The sequence below is a fragment of the Ambystoma mexicanum genome, chromosome 6q (assembly GCF_040938575.1).
Source record: "Ambystoma mexicanum isolate Mex_15411 chromosome 6q, UKY_AmexF1_1, whole genome shotgun sequence".
Lineage (NCBI taxonomy): Eukaryota > Metazoa > Chordata > Amphibia > Caudata > Ambystomatidae > Ambystoma > Ambystoma mexicanum.
The window spans coordinates 1,169,037,182-1,169,056,978 of record NC_090937.1 but is presented as its reverse complement, the minus strand read 5'-3'; the positions used below and the strand labels follow the sequence as shown (position 1 = coordinate 1,169,056,978).

The window sequence follows — 19,797 nt, the reverse complement described above, 5'->3', positions numbered from 1 at the left end:
ACGAAGGAGGTCAATAGGCCAAGCAACCGTAAGACCTGCAAGGCTGGAAGGATTTGGGTGTTCTGGAATTTGGAGACCATATGTTGGATATTTGTAGCTCTATGTCCTCTGGGGGGAAAGCCTTCCAGGATCGCCCCAATGAACTGGAGAAGGGGTCATCATTCTTGAAATTGAGGGAGAAGCCTAGCTTGTTAAGGAAGTGGCAGAATTGGCTTAGATGAACTTTTGCTTGTTCCTACTAGCAAGGCCATGATGAGTCAGTGGTTGATATAAGGGAAGTCGTGAATCTCCTCCCTTCTCAGACTAACTGCCAAGACTGCCATCAGCTATGTGGAACCCCTCGGTGCAGGGGAGCCCAAATGGCAATAATGGTAATTGGTAGTGAGTACCACAGACCACAAATCCTAGGACTTTCTGTACTTGGGATGGATCGGCACATGGAAGTAAGCATCCTGAAGATTCAGTTACTTGAGCCAATCCTGGAGCTCCAGAGCCTGGAGAATCTGCAAAAGATTAACATCTTGAATACGTCTTTCCTGAGGAACTTCAAGCCCCTGGGGGTCAGAGATAGGTCACAGTCCCACGCCCTGTGTGCTAAGAAGTAGGAGTACCATCCACGATTCCACTCCACTTGAAGGACACACTTTATCACCCCTTTCAGTAACAGAAAAAAATATCCTGTTGCAGCAGCGTATCTGGATCTCCCTTGGGGGATTTCACATTTTCCAAACTGTTATCAGCATTCGAGCCAAAGAGGTTACGGCTGTCGAAGGGCATATCCAACAGTCTAACACTGGACATCAAGTGTAAAACCAGACTTCCTCAGCCATGAGAAATGTCTCAAAACTGAACTAGTGCCCATCGCTCTCCCCAGGCAATCAGGTGTCTTCAAACCACACTGTATAACTTGGCACATTGCCTCTTTTCCACCCGCAATTATATTGAGGAAATCATCCCTCTTCCTCCTCTGCAGAGATTTGCTCAGCGGCTTGTTCAATTACTGATCTTAACGTGTGTATATACTGCCTTGAGGTCCATGCTCACAGACGCAAAAATGTCCTTAGCCCAGGTGTCTCCCTTCTTATCATTGTCTGGCGGTAAGGATGGATAAGCCGCTGATCTGGCCACAGAAGTGGCAGCCTGGACCACAAGGCCCTCTGGGCTTGGGACCTTGGCTAGGGAGCCAGGGTGTGAAGAGGCAGGCCTGTACTTCAACTGCTGGCACCAAGCAGGGGTTCTGCCAAAGCACCGTAAGAGGGTCAATCAAGGCTGCTTGGAAAGTAAGGATAGGCTTCTTCTTTAGACCTTTGTCCAGGATGTCAGTAAGGTCATAATCAGTGAAATCCCTATAAAGGGATCCAGGCCGAGAGCCGCCAAGACTTTTCTCATGGCCGCTCTAAGCCGCATTGGGGTGTGAATGAGGATCTGAAGGGAATAGGTCACTCTCAGGGAGGTGTCCACTCCACACGCCCCTTGGAGGTTTCACTGCCAAATCCTCAAGCATGACATCCGCCAAGAAAAATTCCGATCGTAGTGTGCTGAACAGGCAAAAAGGAGCCAATATCATGGGGCGCAGTGCAGGCTATTTATTTCGACGTCCCGTCGTAAGGTTTAGAGCACTCGAAGCAAGCGCTGCACAGTGCCCCCCTGGTGATAAAAAAAAGTTTACGAAGTACTGCTGCTGGTGCAGAATGCATATAAGATAACGGATCCATTGGAGGCCATTATCCATTAGAAGGGTATATTTGTTTTGTTGTAGAGCTCGTCTATAGTATTATGAAATTCTGTAAAACACAAGATTTCGGTACTCTGATGCCAACAAAACGGTTTGCTTAATAAACATGCTACTACAATAAATTCAGAATACAACTGCTATATGGGAAATATACAAGTGTATTTTGTACATATATATGTATGGTTATTGTGTAGAATACCTTCAGCAGTTCAAGCCCAGACCGAATAGCAGTGTCTGGGCTCACACCTTCTTCTTCATCATCAGCTGTTCCTTCTATAGATTTATTCATCAATTTTACAAGTGCACTGTGAAAGAAACAGAAGAAAAGACAGTTAAATTGCATACTTAATAATGAAATCCGAACAAATTACATCTTAATGTTCAGATTGATGTTCCTCCAACAGACTGCTCATTTTAGATAATTAAACTCAGTTGTTTACTGACCTCAAACTAGTTTGCCACCAGTGGGTGTAGTGCAGCACAGAATTTACGATGCTCACCAGAGTTACATGCCCCACACTAGAGGCAACATCGGGGCCAGTATATATGGAGCTGCTGCACTGAAGGACCTCCGTTCAAGCCTTTCCCTAGCAGTAAGATACTGAGCCACAGCAGAACAAATGAGGTTTCTGAGCTACTCGCCAAGAGAAGCAGGTTGGAAGGGCTGTAAGGAATCTGTGCGAGCAACATCCATCAGAAAACATTTTAGAGAGTTAAGTAACTTATTCTTCTACTGGATTGCTTTCTCACAGATTCTTCTTTTATTAAAGACTTCCATAGCACTACATACATCTGGAGGAGTTAAGAGAGCAAGAGGATACCAACTACACCAGAAAAGTGGAGCACTGCTCATCCAAAACGATTGTTTGCCCCACCAGGGAATCCATCACACAATGCTCTCTGCGATAAATACATTCTGCGATTCTGTAATATTATTCAGAATGAATGAATCAATGCTTCAATTAACTCACAAAAGGTGATAATCAGTAGTGCCCAATTAAAAAATGAAGGTTTTAATTAATCAAAACTTTAAAACATCATACACATCGAGACACAACAACATTTACAAAAATACACATACACAAACAGGGATGTCCAAATTCATGGAATATAAAGGGCAAACATACATACAGAATGTATTTTCAGTCAATGCAAATTCAAAAAGTTAAGTGACTTGCCAAATCCTTTCACCATAATTGCATTTAGGGCAGATGAAATTTATCACTGTCTCATCAAAATTACAAACATTAGTGTTTTATACTCTTAATAGGTGCAGTTGATGCGTTTTATCTCCATGCTCCAAAAAAATCCTACACTGCGTATTAGTGCATCGGTACTTAGGATCACAGAACAAGCTTATAAAGATGGGCACATTAGTTCCAATTAGTTAATTTTTTTATCCAAATCATCCAAGGATTCTAGCTTACCCAAGGAACATAAATCAGTGAATCCTCTGGGGAGACCTTTTGTGTCTGCCTGTGGGTCTATCCTTGAACCTACTGCTAAATTCTTAGCTTTTTCTCATTAAAACACTTTCAGTACAATGGTGGTCCTACCAGCAAGATTCTCGTGATGTCATTAATCTGGTGGAAGATATTCCTTTTGATCAAACTTGTAAATGGTTTGTTACTCTTGACACTAAAGCATGATCTACTAACAGAGGCATTGCTAGGGGACCCCTGAGGGGGCTATAGCCCTGGGTCTTTTGGCTCTAGCCCCGGCTAGCAAGCCTTTAGTCCAGAGTCTCAAAATTAGCATAGCCCCGAATCTTTTCAAGACCTAGCAACACCCCTGTATACTAATATTCCACAAGATGCTGCTATTAATGTCTTTACCACCAGTCGTAATACCAGACCATTACCACATAGGGTCCCCACTAACATACTGATAGATTTAGTTTCCCTAACCCTTAAAGAAAATTACTTTATTTTTAAAGTTATTTCCTTTAAGCAGACCAAGGGCACTTCAATGGGAGCAGATTTTGCGCCAAGCTTGACAAATCTGTTGGTTGATCATTTTGAGTGTACCTATCGAACAATCACATTTCTGCCACACATCACAGACATATTGATGACATTTTGATTATCTAGGAGGCCAATGTGGCCACCCTTGAATTATTTCTCACATTGATCAACTCTTTGGACACTAATCTCAAATTCACGACCACCTATAATCAAAAAGATAGAATTTTTAGGTCTACCATTGAAAGAAAGAGAAGGCAAAATTGAAGTCCCATTATCTCACAAATCAGCTGACCAGAACACCATTTTACATGGTCCAGGTCAACATCCTTTGGGCTTATGTAAAACATCCTGTTTAATTAGTTTCTGAGAGCTTGTCGTGATTGTACATCTTTGGAAGAATTCTGTATTATAACAAAGCCTGACAAAGAGGGCATTCCGAGAAACTTTTAAAGCGATCCATGAAAAGAGCTCAGTTTTATGACCAACACTATTTGCTTCAACAAAGGACCAAATCAGAGAAACAGAATGATTGGTCTGTGTCACACTTACATTCCATTTAGTAATGAGATTTGAAATGTGGCGAATAAACATTGGCATATACTCCAACGTATTGATACAGAGTTTCCTAAATCTCTTTGCATTTAAGAGGCATCAATTTGTGACAGTCCCTGGCACGTGCATTAAGAAAGGATAACCCTAATGTTGATATTCATTCACAATTGCGACTAACCCCGCTGAGGGCATTGTCTATGTGGCAATTGTACAGTATACTAGTTCACTGTTAAAACTTTAAAGCTTTATTCAGATATGACAATAACGGTATGAAAGCTCAAATATCACTAACTGTAAATCAAAAAATGTGATATACGTCATTAAATGTCAGTGCAACCTGTTTTATGTTAGCAAGACATTGAGATGGTAGACATTAGAATTAACAAGCATCATCCTCTTATTCGTACCCTGTGAAGGCATCATGAAGTACAGACAGCAGATTCAAAGTTCATACAAAATCCTTGTATTAACTTAAATGTCAGGATGGTGTAAGCCCTAACTTGCCCTATGCTAAGGTGGGATTTCCCTACCTAAAGAAACTAAGGATAGTGCAAGTCAGTAAGTCCAACTTCAAGGTCTGTGTGTCCAAAAGCTATACTTGCCCTCACAACTAAAACAATGTGTAGGGATGTCGGCACCAAATTAAATAGTATTCCAAAATAAAGTTCTGAGCTTCTTCCAGCTCTTGGCTTACTTTCCAGCTCCCCTTCCCAAAGTTCAAGGCAGTTCACAAAGTCTCTGGGTTACTTTCCCCAAGAAAACAACACTGTTCCAAAAGGGCCTTGAGGTTCCCTTCCAAAAGGCAACAACAAAGTTCACAAGGTCTCACGGTTTCCTTCCCCAAGATATTAGCTTGTCCAGCTTGCCAATTCACACTTAGTTTCAGTCTCTTAATACTCAGAAACAGTTCCAGGTCAACTTTATGCTCCTTCTGACTCCTTAATAGTTTACACAGATTGCCCTCTTCCGTCTCCACTTCGGCAATCTCTTTTATACATTATTTGTTATCTGTATTGTTCCTTGGCTTTCACAGACAGGGTTTCCTCGGTCTACACGCTGTTAAGGATTTCAATCAGGCGACACGCACTTTGGGCTCGGCCTAGTATGTAGCGCACAACTGAGATGCTTTTCTCCTTATTTTATACAGATTCAATTTGAGATGGTACACAACTCATATCACACCCCCTTTTCAAATACCCTGGGTCACAATGGACCATGAACTAGGCTGGTTGGTGAAATGCAATATTTATTTATTTTAAAATTAAAAATAAACCATACAATTTTTAATATGGGGCAGCAATCACCAATGGGGTGATAATTACAATGGGAATGTAAGCAATGCACTTGGTTTAACCTTCTAGTGGAACATATACAAAACACCAGGGAATAGGAACACTTTGATTTAGGAAAGTGTTATCTGGGTTCAGGAAGGACGCTGGAGCCATAAGTATATCAAAAGGAAAGCTTCCTTATTGTTACAGGGTTATAGTAGGAATGGGGGGTAAGGCGGTAATATGGTAACATCCTTTCTTGTTCTTTTCCTATCCTGTGTGTCTAACTGCCACAGCTGGAACCTTGAGGTAAAATGAGGTTCCGGCCCAGGGAACATTCCATGGCTTGCATTGCTATGCCAATACAAGCCCAATACTACACATCCCCTTCCGTTACCAAAAGGCACACCATTACCACGACACAGCCAACCACTACCAAAACAGACTCACCATCAAACATATTTACATCTCAAGCATCACCATCAAACCTATCATAAATATCACACATCACCATCCACCTATCCTCGCAAGAAAATACCAGCCAACTGTGCCATCACACTCACCCTCCAATTACCTGAAGAAAACATATAGAAGTAGGAAAGTGAAAGTAAAGAAACACAGATCATATGGAAACAAATGACTGCACAGACAGTACGTCAAAGCACCACCGCGACAGGAGGTTGATCAGACAACCTGTCCAAGTGAATAGATTACAATAAGCATGTTAAGAATAATCAATACATATGCACCAAACATAGACCTTAACTCATCACGGGTCACTATACCATAAGTGCACCCCTTTACTCATTACTCATAAAAGTGCACCCTTTCACAAACATGGGTCACTAATCACACACATATTATATATATATATATATATATATATATATATATATATATATATATATATATATATATACATATACACATACATACCATATACCAGTCCACAACCAGTACAGATCGATGAACACTGTGCCTGAGAGTTTCACAGTCGCATTCTGTGTTTTCATAAGTGATTGGAAACACATTGTCAGTACCGGACCACTTATAGGATTTTCCCCAAGAGGATTTACAACATGGCTAACTCCCAGAGCAACGGAGAAGCAATCAGAAAGGCACAGGCCCCATCATTGTTCAATGAGACTCTGCAAATCGGCAACACCACTACACCCACTGCAATGGCACCCAAGAGTGACAGTGAAATTGGTTTACTAAAGGAACTGGAAAAACTGCAGTGCAAGGAAATCAGCAAATGGTGGGACTAACACTCACTTCAAAATTATATCTAGGTGGGCAGAATCCCGCGAGGGTTAAGAATTCTTACCATCCCCTCCTTTGAATAACTGGACCCAATAATGCTGCAAGAATGGAGCTTTGCAATAAATGGATGCTCCAAAACCTTTCTTTCTACAGTTGTTGGTAAAGTACGCAGGTGTTGACTGCATCAAAACATTGGAAAAAATAAGTGAAGTGGAAAAACAATTAAAAAAGATACCTGAAACAGAAGAAGGGAAGAAACTCAAGAGCAGTATGGAAAAGAATCTGGTCGAGTATGAAGAAGAAATAAAACAGGAAACAGGAAATTTTTGAGAGACAAAGAAGACTATGAAAGAGGAAGAGTCTATACCTTTGGGAAAAGGTTTGACCAACTGAGACAAGTATCCCTATCCAAATCAGCCAAATCCACTGATGTAATCGAGGAAAATATAAGTGAAAACTCATCAGCTTCGGAGTCAGCCGAAAACAACAAGGAGGGGGGGGGGGGGGCAGAGGAGCAGGCAGTGCAACATACAATACTGCGGCCAGATCGCTGCGCTCTGGAAAGTAGGTGAGTTACCGGATGAAGACGACACAAAATTCAAAATAATTAATCTGTCAGAACACGCTGTCACTGAAAACCAAATCAAGGTACTCAGTCTGGGTCAAAATTTCTGCCCTAAAGCCAAGAATGACTATGTACAAACAAGAATAGACTTTGACCAATACATACGCAAGATATGTCTAAAGAAATTCTTCACAACCAACATATACAAAAAACGCCCGAAAGACGGGAAGCAGGCGGGTCAACACTATCTTCATACCAGATCCCTAAACTATTTGGAACAAACGCAAATGGTACTCTCGATGATTGAGCTGTGCCTTACAAACAATATCTTCCTCTTTAACAATGAGTACTTCAAACAGTTGCAGGGAACCGCTATGGTCACCACCTTTGCGCCATCGTACGCAAATCTAACGATGGGAGCATGGGAGGAACTTGATGTCTGGACAGACAGTAATCGTGACTATACAGACAATGTTATCTTATGGCTGAGATACATTGATGATCTCTTCATTATCTGGAAAGGGACGGAGCAGGGATGGGTGGACTTTGTCAACCGTTTGAACCTCAACAAGAACAATCTCCAATTCACGGAAACGCACAGTCGCACATTAATCACTTTCCTTGATGATGTCAAGGTGAGAATTGTGAATGAGAAGATAACTTGCGATCTGCATAGAAAAGCTACAGGGTCAAATACACCACTGCATGCGAACAGTGGACATCCCAAAAACCTAATTTGGAGTGTTCCGTATGGAGAATTTATCAGGTTGAGAAGTAACACCACCACACTGGAATGCTACGACAGAGTAAAATTACGGCTCATGGCTTCTCAAAACAACTGTATCCCAAGAGAGTGATTGAGGGAGCGTATCTCAAAGCCAGATCGAAAGAACGATCAGGCCTCATAGCAGGATCCGAGAGGAAGTACTTGATGAAGATTGAAAAAGACAGTACTCGCCTGATTCTAACTTGATACTCTGGCACCTGCGGTTAGACAAATTCTCAACAAACACTGGAAAATCCTCATGGTGGACCAAGATCTTCGTAGCAACCTAAAGACCAACCCTCAGATAACTTTTAGAAGGAATTGATCTATAAAAGACTCTCTGGTTCAAAGTTATATGATCAAAGAAGACGACACCAACAAGAAAAGCTGGTTATCAAATCAAAAGAAGGGTTTCTTCAAATGCACTCGAAGCATCTGCAAGTATGCCAAGAACTGTGGTTCTTTTAAACACCCCATTACAGGCCAAACTGTTTCGATATTGTACAAAATCACATGTGAAACTGAATATGTTGTTTATGTCCTCACATGCTCCTGCCAAAAATGGTATATAGGCAGTACGAAAGGCAAATTAAAGATTTGCATTCAACAGCACGAACGAGCCATCATCAACAGTGATGCTAATTACCCAATGGCTAAGCACTTTGCAGATTGCCACAACAAAAACATGGAGAGCTTTGGTTTCTTTGGGATTCACAAAATTGATACAGGTCCCAGAGGTGGAAACAAAGAAAAACTTCTACGACAAAAAGAGACTAGGTGTATTCTGGACTTTGAAAGCAAATTTCCATATGGGCACAATATAGACGAAGAACTGTACACTTTTTTAGGACAAGGAAGTCTGTACCGCCTGGATTTTCTTCCCTCTTTTGAGTCAACAAACGTATGAATTAAGACAGAATGTTATAATTCCAGCTATAATATGTCACTTTGCAATATTACAAAATGTGTTTTGTGATTAGGAGTCAAAGTTGGACACTACTATTTTAACATTTTTACGATTTTTTCTGATTCCTTGGCGATTCTTTCTTTTGTTTTATATTTACACGTGTGATAGTTGATATTTCTAACATGTGGTGCAGAGATTTTGGGAACTGGTGGATTTTAAGGACCCCAAAGGAAAGCAGTAGACAAAACTGGTAAAGGTGCAACTTGGTACCCTGTCGTGTGAGATACACAGGATGCAGTAGTTTAATGCACTTTGCAATAGGCAAATTCAGAAATGATTTTATGGAACAAGTATGCAACTGATAAGAATTGCTGCTATTGCACTATGCACTTTATGGATATGTATGCACTTTATGAGTCTAATGCAATTTTGCACAAAACCAACTATGCGGTTAACTGAAAGTTTCAGTCGTGATACATTACAATGTTGACCAAAATTGCTGCTATTGCACTATGCACTTTACACATTTTAGAGCATCAGGGACAGGAACAGGATCACAATTATTGCTACTGCATGATGTGGTTTCCTGATATATTTGCACTTAAGGATTCTAAGGCATTAGCCATGTTGCTAAATCAGAAAAGGATTGGCGCTTGTCGCTATTTGCACTATGCACCTTATGGAATCATAATTGTTGCCACTGCACGATGTGGTCCATCGATATGTTGACGCTTAAGGATTCCAATGCATTATTTACGAATAATATCAAACTGCCAAATTAGAAAAGGTTTGGCACCTGTCGCCATTTGCACTATGCACCTTGCGGATTTTAGAGCACCGAAGACAGCAACACCATCAGAGTGACTGCCATTGTAGTATGCATCGTTTTGCTACCCACATACTATAGGATTCCAATGTACTGCATACAATAAGAAACGTGCTGCCGATTGTAAGCCAAATATGGGATAATTGTATCACTAACCAACATGGCCATTGATGCAATATGCATTTCACGAAATACAAAGGTTTCTGAGACAGTCAATACCATGCTGATGAACGAAGCCATTAGGCGTCAATCACACATTGGGGTTGGGTGGCCCATAATCCTGTTAGTGCATTGTGCACCTGTTTATAATTTTGTTGCAACTCGGGCATCCATATGACATTAGATTTGAAATGTCAGACACGGTTTTGGAAATGCACAGAACCCCCTAAACAGAGGATACTCGAGCACAATACAAAATATTCGATGCACGAGGGGTACTGTTCACGTGTCTTGTGTATAAGAGCCGCATGTAAGAGTCAAAAGTACTACCTCGGTTACATTATGAGATGGCCAAAATGCTTTTGCTAGACAAGATGTGCATTGGCAAAGGGAGTCCTTTTTCTATTTTGGCTAAAATAATCTCCAGTGCTTCCCATATGCTCTGCACCAATGTTTTAAAACTCACTGGTTGTTGGGGGCTCGCTGTTGTGAACAAACGGCAAGATTTGCCGCGAAACGCGTTAATGCCTGAAAACGCGCACTTTTTTGCACTATGGGAGTGCCATATTTTGATGGCCTGTAATTTTAACTTTTAAATTTTGCTTGCTGAGTTGTAAGGATCCAAATAAAGAATTTTTTTTTCTACCAATTGACATTTTGGTATCCGAATGTTTTATTGACCAAAAAGACTGAAGAGTGCCACTCACTTTGCCTGATGGAAATCAGTGCCCCAAAGATATATATATATATATATATCTCTATCCCCCTCACCTAAAAGCACTGAAAGCCAGACAACGGGTGCGCTACTACCCTGCCTGCCATAACTGCAAATAGAGAAGGTGATACCTCATAAACTTCACTTTTAATACATATAACTCACCACAATACAGCACCTCACATTTCATTACCACTAATGAACATACAGTGCATCAAACTCTAACCACAATAGATCTGCACTTCCTTTCATGGTACCTCGCATTTCACCCACACTTTAACATACAGTACAACAATCCATGTACTCATATTTCACCCCTGCGCATACACTAAACATGGTAAACCAGTAGTGCATAAGTTCCTAAATATTAATATAATCCTAAATATTCATATAACCTCTGTGCACACACTCAACACAAAACATGTAGTGCATACTTTCCTATACCAAACAGGGCTTCTCAAATACCTCATATTTCACCAACAAGATAATTTCAACATTGCATTTCTATACCTTATTACATTAAATTCTGCACACATACAAAACTCTAAAAGTCCATATTTCTTCTTGTGACCTTAAAAATCCACAAAGAAAATTAAATCTAGCCCCCTCACTCAGGCTGACACACAAAACAAACATACTCCAACTAGTATTTGAAGTCCATAAACAGAGTCCATAGGCATCTAAAAATCCCCAAAATGGTTATACCTACTTATAAACCAATTCACTTATTCATACATCTCATACCATCTTTACAATACTGTGGCTCATACAATGCATCCTCTACAGAGCATGCCCAAGAGATTTAAAATGTATAGTGCACTTACACCATTACACCATCAAATATACATGCCAACATCTCATTGCCACCTCAGTGCTGCACACCATCCCATTTATGACATTGAAACTGAAATACACTGCCGATTTGAAACAAAAATACATTGTTGGTTTCATTTTCACCCATGCTCTCCAACAGGTGTCTTGTAAACATTACCAAAACAAAACTTTTCCCTAATGTTTGAAAATCCATCTGGCGAACATCACAGCTACTTAATAGTCCTGTCAGACCGCTGTCGCTCTAATCCACTCGCCAGCACTTCAAAGAAAACAGTACCTCTCTCATAGTCAGGTCAGGACCCCAAACGCTGCAGCAGCAACATAAATCACTTTCAAGTAAATTCCTGCATTTCTTCAACGCTTCGCACACGAGTTTCAACATTCAATACGTCGCTGCATCCTTGTTCCATGTACTTATCTGAAACGTTGCTGCCTATCCATTATTCTCCCGACATAACTGCCTCAGCACCTTCGGAGTCTTTACGCTGCACGAGATTCATTCCTTTGTAAACACGACCACAACACTTGCGTTATTCCCCTTTTCCGGAAACATCAACACGCACATCGCGTGGAGAGGTGCTTTTTTTTTTTTTTAACGGCACTGACTACAGGTTGCAGAGCATTCCTCCAAAGTTCCAGAACTCTTCTTCTTCACACAGTTCGGTGCTCCACCAGATCCCTTCGTCCTATTATTATGTCACCATATTTAAATCAGCAGCAGCAGAGTGCAGACCTTGGGCAATCCAAAATCCGTTACTGCACATCAGCCATAATGGGCGGCATGCACCCATATAAAAGCCCCATGCAAAGGACTACGCTGCATCACGCCCACACAAGAGTTGAAAACGGACTTTAAACCCCTTGCAATGTTATGAAATGACACTCGGAAATTGACAAATAATGTGCGGTTAAAACTTTAAGGTGAATACAATTTCTCACTAAAGCAACAATGCATAGACACTAACAATCACAGCAATGGATTACAAAGAGGATACTATTGAAAACTGAATGGAAAGTTTAAAATGGATTGCAGCCAAATGACAAGTAAAAGTTGCATTTCCTTTCAATGTACGTGTACATTTACTCAAACGAATTCTTTAAAAAACGTGTGAAATATTGATGCGGTTTTTGGTCTGGGGGAATAGCGGTATATCTCAAACGTGAAAATAGCTATCTAGCTGTGAAACTGGATGAGTTATGCAACATATAAAAAGGTGCACTTTGAGCTAAATGAAGCCGTGAAATAAAAAAAAGGAAATCAGTGGTGACAAGAACAGTTTTACTTTAACCCCTTAAGTGCCAAGGGAAAGGTATCTCGTCCTTAGAATTCCCTCCAGAATGCCAAGGACGAGATAGCTCATCCTTTTTGGCACTTTGTTTTGTGTGATCTCTGCAAAGCAGGGATCACACAAAACTGTAATCCAACCCCCAGGCTATGTTAGGGGGAAGTCCACCCTCACTGGCAGGAGGCTGGATTACCTTCAGTTTCACGTCAACGTGCGTAAAGCACGCTGATGTGAAATTGAAAGTAATTTTCACTGCAGCAGCCATTTTGGGCTGCTGCAGTGAAAATTAAAGGTGAGCCTCCGCCTTTCTCCCCCTCAATCTCCGGCTGTATTTCAAGCCGAAAATCGAGGGAGGTGTCGTTGGAAAGGGGAAATTGTCCCCTTTCCAACGACCCCTTTGTGACAGCATTGCTGCCCGCGGATCGGGCGCAGGGTGATCGATACGCGGGCTGCAATGCCCACTAGACACCAGGGATGTCTTTGAATGCGGGGGGAGGTTGGGGCTGCTTACAGTAAGCAGCCCTCACTCCCCCGGCCCCTAAAGCATGGGAGAACATGTGTACAACCCTGGGGGCAGATGGCTGATCATCTGCCCTCAGGGAAGGGGCAAAAAAATTAAAAAATAAGGAAATCAACGGGGGTGGGCAGGCCCAGGATTTTTTGCCCCCCTGAAATGGTGGTGGCCCTCCCCCTCCCACACCAAATGGAAAGGGGGGCACCCCTTGTAGCCCTCCCTGAGGGCAGATGTATGCCCCCAGGCAGGAGTACATGAGGTGGCCCCCCATCCAACTCCGGGGTATGGGGAGGGCCACCAGGAATAAGTGTGAATGCCCCCCAAAGGATGGGACCTGCAGATTAGGGGCCCCCCCTGGGGACAGATGGCTGAGCATCTGCACCCAGGGAAAGGGGCAAAACAAAAATAAAAAAAAGTTTAAAAAAATAACAAAAAGGGAATTTTGGGTGGGGGGGGGGGTTGGGGCACTAGCCACCAGGGATTTATTTTACAGAAAAGGGGGATGGCCCTTTCCCCCTCACCCCAAGGGGAAATGGGGGCACCCCTTGTAGCCCACCCTGGGGGCAGATATATGCTCCTAGGAAGGGGCATCTGCCCCCAGGGAGGGCTGAATGAGATGCCCCCCTGCATTTAGTGTGGGGGGTAGAGGGTCACGCCCTATTACATTAGAAAATTACCTGGCGTTTAGGGTGCCCCTCAGCCCACCCTAAAGTGTAGCGTACCATTTTCCATTTTTCTTTGTATATGAAACTTGCCTTGGCGCAGAAGGGCACATTGGTGTGCTAATCTGGCCCCAGGGTGCCCAAACCTTACTGCCCCACCCACTGGGGGGCCTGTCCCACACATTTTTTGTGGCCCTCTCCCCCCACCCCAAATGGAGGGGGGGGTGTACCTCACGCAGCCATTTGTAGGAGGCCCAGGGAGGCCTGCAGGAGGTGCCCCCACCACCCATTTGGGGTGAGGGGGGAGAGGGCCATCAAAAATTGAGGGACAAGCCCCCAGTGGGTGGGGCAGTAAGGGTTGGGCACCATGGGGCCAGATTAGCACACCAATGTGCCCGTCTGCGCCAAGGCAAGTTTCGTAAACAAAGACAGAAATGGAAAATGGTGGAACACATTTTAGGGGAGCTGTGGGGCACCCCAAAAGTACAAGGAATTTTCTAATGGGACCAGGTGGTGACCCCGTCTCCCCCACCCGCAATGAAGTGGGTGCCATGTCATGCAGCCCTCCCTAGGACCAGGTATCTGCTCCTAGGAAGGGACGACTGAGCCCAGGGGGGAGTGCAGGACAGCCCCCCCTTATCTGCCCCCGGGGAGGGCTACATGAGATGTGCCGCCCCTCCAATTGGGGGGGGTGGAGAGGTGCACCCCCCTTCACATTAGAAAATTCCCCAGCGTTGTAGGGGGCCCCTCAGCCCCCGCTAAAGGGCAGCCTGCCATTTTGAATTATTTTCTTTGTTTATGAAACTTGCCTTGGCGCAGAGGGGCACATTGGTGTGCCAATCTGGTCCCGGGGTGCCTAAACCTTACTGCCCCACCCACTGGGGGGCCTGTCCCATAATTTTTGGGCCCCCCCCAAATGGAGGGGGGGGGGGTGTACCTCACGCAGCCGTTTGTAGGAGGCCCAGGGAGGCCTGCATGAGGTTCCCCCGCCACCCATTTAGGGTGAGGGGGGGGGGGAGGGCCCCCAGAAATTGTGGGACAGGCCCACCAGTGAGTGGTGCAGTAAGGTTTCAGCACCGCAGGGCCAGATTGGCACACCAATGTGCCCCTCTGCGCCAAGGGGAGTTGGGTTACCAAAGGAAACAAGTGAAAATAGTGAGAAGCATTTTAGGGGGGCCTGTGGGACACACCAAAGGAACAGGGAATTTTCTAATGGGATGGGGCGTTGACTCCCCCCACCCGCAATGAGGCCAGGGAGGAGTGCAGGACAGCCCCCCTTATCTGCCCCCAGGGAGCATTACATTTTGCTGGTGTGACCGTAGGTAACATGTTTTTTGTTTTGTTTACAGCTTTTTCTACGCGAGCAGCTGCAACGTTATACGAGTACTGTTTTATTGTTCTAAGGTTAGGGCCCACTGTCAGTGGGGTGAGTGAGACTGGAGCTGGATTGTTGGTGGCGTGGGTGGGAATGGGCCGTCTGGGCAGATAAGTTGGTGGGCTGGGACACAATTGCAGGGGCAGGCCACAAATTGCCCCCGTGCCAGCAGAACATCGGTGTTTCCCTGGGAGCGGATCCCTCCCATGTGAGTTGTCCGTCTGCAAGCCCAGGCTCCACCTCTGGCTGTGCTACATTACAGATGGCACCTCCGGGGAGGAATGGGGATCCTGCTGGGGCTCCCTGGAGCCGTTGCTGTGCTTAGGGGATGGTACACCCACATGGTACATGGATGTCCAAGGCCAGGGACATCACCTCCAACCGTCCTGAGTTGCTGCTGGGCTGCATTACAGCTTTTCCCTCCGGGGAGGTATTGGCACACTGCTGAGACTCCCTGGTGGGCGGAGAAGATGTAACGCATGGCAGCCAGGATTCCAGCAAAGTCGGCAGTAATTTCCCTGGCCTTGGGCACCCTTCTTCCATGTGGGTCTTGCCAGGGGTTCTGGGTAATAAATTATGGGCCGATTTGCGTAAGTCAAATCTCTGTGGATTCCCACGGGTGTCCTCTTTTGGGAAATGCATGGGGTTCCCTGTTTTCCTTGCTGGCTTTGACACCCTAGGCCCAAATCTATAGGTTGCCCACATGAACAAAATGTGCTGTGCCGAAAGTCTTGGGATTACTAGTGGGTTACCCTTTTCCTTTTGTGCGCCCGCTAGGTGCACCCACACATGTGAGGTACTGTTTTCATCGGGACACGTGTGGGGACGCGAGAAGGTAGGCCATGTGTTGTTGGCGGTGTGTTTCGGTGGGTGGCCAGAGCGAAATGTCTGAGAATGGTCTTCATTTCCAGCCAATTTCAGAGACATTTCCCTGTGTCCACTCACCGAAACACGTCGCCAACAACAGGTGTCATACGTTCTTGCGTTCCCACTGGTGTCCTGACGAAAACGGTACCTCACATATGTGGGTGCACCTACCGGGGGCGCAAAAAGAAAAGGGTAACCCGCTGGTAACACCCAAGCCTTTCGCCACAGCACATTTTGTTCATGCATGGGGTTCCCTGTTTTCCTTGGTGGCATGGACACCGGAGGCCCATATCTGTATGGTGTGCCCGTCTGGACAAAGTGTGAAATTCAGCTGTCATATCAGACTTGGGGTTACCTGTGTTTTAGGCTTTCCCCTTGGCGCCCAGGTAGGTGCACCCACACATGTGAGGTACCGTTTTCATCGGGACGCAGGAAGGTATAACATTTGTTGCGTTTGTGTGGTTTTCATAACGTTTTGATCCATTTTCTGGTGCCCTTTGTCACACAACCCTTTCATTTCCCAAATGTGACTTACATTTAGTCGCTGCTTTAGGCACCATACACTTTTGTAACCTGCACAAGTCACCTACCCTTGAAAAGGTCTGCCTGTGCTCTTTCAAAAAATGTATGCTTGTCGTTCCTCACCACATTGTTTTTCCTGATTTAAACATGCTAAGTGCGTCTGTTCAGGCCGTGAGCATAAAACTCCTGTGTACCATGGTTCAATGTTTGGCTTGTGGTATTGCTTGTTTTGTAAAACACTACAAAAAATGTGTGCTTTCCTAACTGCAAGAGTCGGGGGAATGTAGCGGAGCATTGCTTTTCTCAAAATTCATAGACGCCACTGCCGTACCAAGCCAATCATGGCCAACACACCTTTTTTCTGTCATTTTCCCGCTTTTCCCCCCAATCGAGGGCATTTTCCCCTACCTAGCTGTTGCTCGACCTACGCAAATCACCCCTTCCTAAACTTGGAATTTTGTCTACTTTTCAAAAATATATGCCTTTCTGTCCTCCAATTCGGCTTTCCTACCCTTTTCTTTAATTTCGTCCATGCCTGTCCAATTGGCCAAAATCGCCAAAATCGCCTACCTCTCACAAAACGGTTGATAACCACATCAAAATAATGTTTTTTCATTTCCACTCAACCTGTTCTTGAAAGCCAGGAAATTGGGGAATTCAGCACAACAAACCATTTGTCCCTAACTCTTACAAGGAAAAAAACCACAGTCTTCTTTGTGCATCATTTTATTCGCATTTTTTGAAAAAACACAACATTTTCGCCCTTTTTGGTTATTTTCTCTCACCCCCCTACATTAAGGATAGGATGGCTTAAAGAGTGGGATAATGACAAATGCAAGACAAGGTAGACTATGGATTTCTATGGGGTAGGGATTATACTTACAGTCCCACTTTTAGTTTGGGATTTTTGGACCGTCAACAGGTTCTGGTCACTACACAGCAGCGTGCCTGGCAAGGGACAACTGGGCAAAAGACTACTGGGCAAGGTCGGATCACCGGATGGTAATTCTGGTCACTGGATGGCACAGGTACCACTGGATGCAGTTAGTGGTCAGCAGTTAGTGGCATTAGGATGCGTCCCAAAGAATACCACAGCTGTCTCCCTTTGGTTATTTGGGATTTTAGAATTGAGGCCTTGCTGGAAGGGTTAGCAATGCTTGCGACTTGTAGTTGGAATCTGGACTCAGCAGGATGAATGGAACAGGAACACTGGCGCAAGAAAATCAGGAAGAGTGTGTCTAGAGTCTTGTCAGGGACTCTTATTTATAATGCATAGTGACATCAAAGTATATGGCTGGACAGGCTTAGCTCAGCACATCTCTAACCCACAGGATTAGTCAGGGGTGCTAGTCTCCGCCTCGCCCTGAACTGGTTGGATTTCAAAGTAGGAGGGTGGATGTATGATGTGAGTATACAATGTTCAAAAACCTCCCATAGTTATTTTAGCTAAAATCCGATTTTGCCACCAACGTTACATTTATACAGTTGAAATCTCTTAGCAAATTATATACACAGGTTACACATTTTGTGTAGAGCATAGCACTCCCACTCTGCAATCCGTGAGACATTGTTTCGCCCTAATACTTTTTGGTAATTTTGAGTATGAACGATTTGGCCTAAAATTCCATAACTTTATACACATGTGTGGATCATCATAAGGGATGCAAGTATAAAAATTTGCATTGGCATCATGGATACTTTCCTTGTAATCCATGATTATTTGTCATTTCTATTCCCAAGGGGTCAGTGAATTCTACCATGTCTTAAATGAAAGCCCATAAAATCACTTTTAAACTGTGAAATCTTTATATTTTTACGGAGTCCTGCTTCAGAGATAAAAGTCTTTACATTTTTATTCATGAATAGTCTTTTGAAGCAAATGGCAGTCCTTTATCACTGGACCATTTTTTTCTTTCTTCAGCTGCCACCAACTGTCACTTGCCCCAGAGGGAGAATGGGGTTTTCCACCTTAATTGAAGGCTTATTGCCCCTTCCCCACTTCACACTCCCTTGTCCTGGGAGTTCCATTGTCAGGGGGTTCAGCCCAGACCAGATTCTGTCCTACCTAGTAATTATCACGGAGGTGTTAGTATCTACTGAGAGGCCCCTTTGTTTCGGTTATCCTCTCAGCAGAAACCTGAAAGTTTATGGTGGTTCCCTTTCTTGGGGGGGAAGCTTTAGCTCTGCCAACTGGAATAACCGGTTTTTGGAAGCTTGCAAATCTAGCCAAGGCAGTTTAAAACCTTTATTTTCTCATATTAGGTCCTGAATTAAAACAAGCCTGTTGCATAAAATAGCCCATGTGTGTATTTTCACCAGCAACAAATCCCTTCACATTGCTAGGTAATGGCAGGCTTTCATTCAACAGTTTACTTTTTAAAACTGCCATTTTTCCCCTTTAGTCTGCAAAGCCCATTTTTACATGTGTGGTGAAAAGCTGGCATTTCTTTTTAAATTCGGTTTTGCATCTCCATCAGATTCCCACACTGTTCTGCAGCCATGGTTATTTCTTGTATACAAGAGTTTTGTTTGAAGCACAGATGCATTGAAATTGACATGGCCCAGATAGCTGGAGGTCCTTTGAACTGCTGATCTTTGATACTTTGTGAAGAAAATGAAAGCGTTTTCCCGTGCAGGTAAAATTGGAGTATTGGAGTTCCTTTGGACAGGGCTTGTCAATTGGAAATCATGCTCGATTTTGCTGAAGCACAGTGGGATATACTGGGTATAGCAGGGCCTTATTAATCACAGTGGTTTAAGGAAGAGCCGATGAAAATAGCATCAGCAGCATTATTTTAAAGGTGAAAAAGTTTCCTTGTTAATGGGGATTTCAGGCTGACATCAAAGCAGTGCTGCCTTTTCACTATCTTTTGTACATGTAATAACACACTGGCAAGCTCCCTCTGTGTGTCCCCTTGTTCCATCCCGCCCAATGTGTGCTTGGCAAGAAGGTGCAGCCTTCTTTTTGTTGCAGCAAAACAGTTTTAAGGCAATGATGCTCACAGGAGCCAGCA

The 19,797-nt window shown here is 43.8% G+C and overlaps 1 protein-coding gene across 2 annotated transcripts in view; it reads right to left on the bottom strand.

The window, feature by feature from the left end:
* The window catches only part of PDS5A (PDS5 cohesin associated factor A), a 1,291,333-nt gene that overhangs the window by 803,391 nt on the left and 468,145 nt on the right, over positions 1-19,797 (bottom strand). For both annotated transcript variants that reach the window (XM_069631774.1, XM_069631773.1), the window contains exon 18: positions 1,935-2,040. In XM_069631774.1, the coding sequence (XP_069487875.1) occupies positions 1,935-2,040 (106 nt within the window). The remainder of the gene's footprint in view (positions 1-1,934; positions 2,041-19,797) is intronic.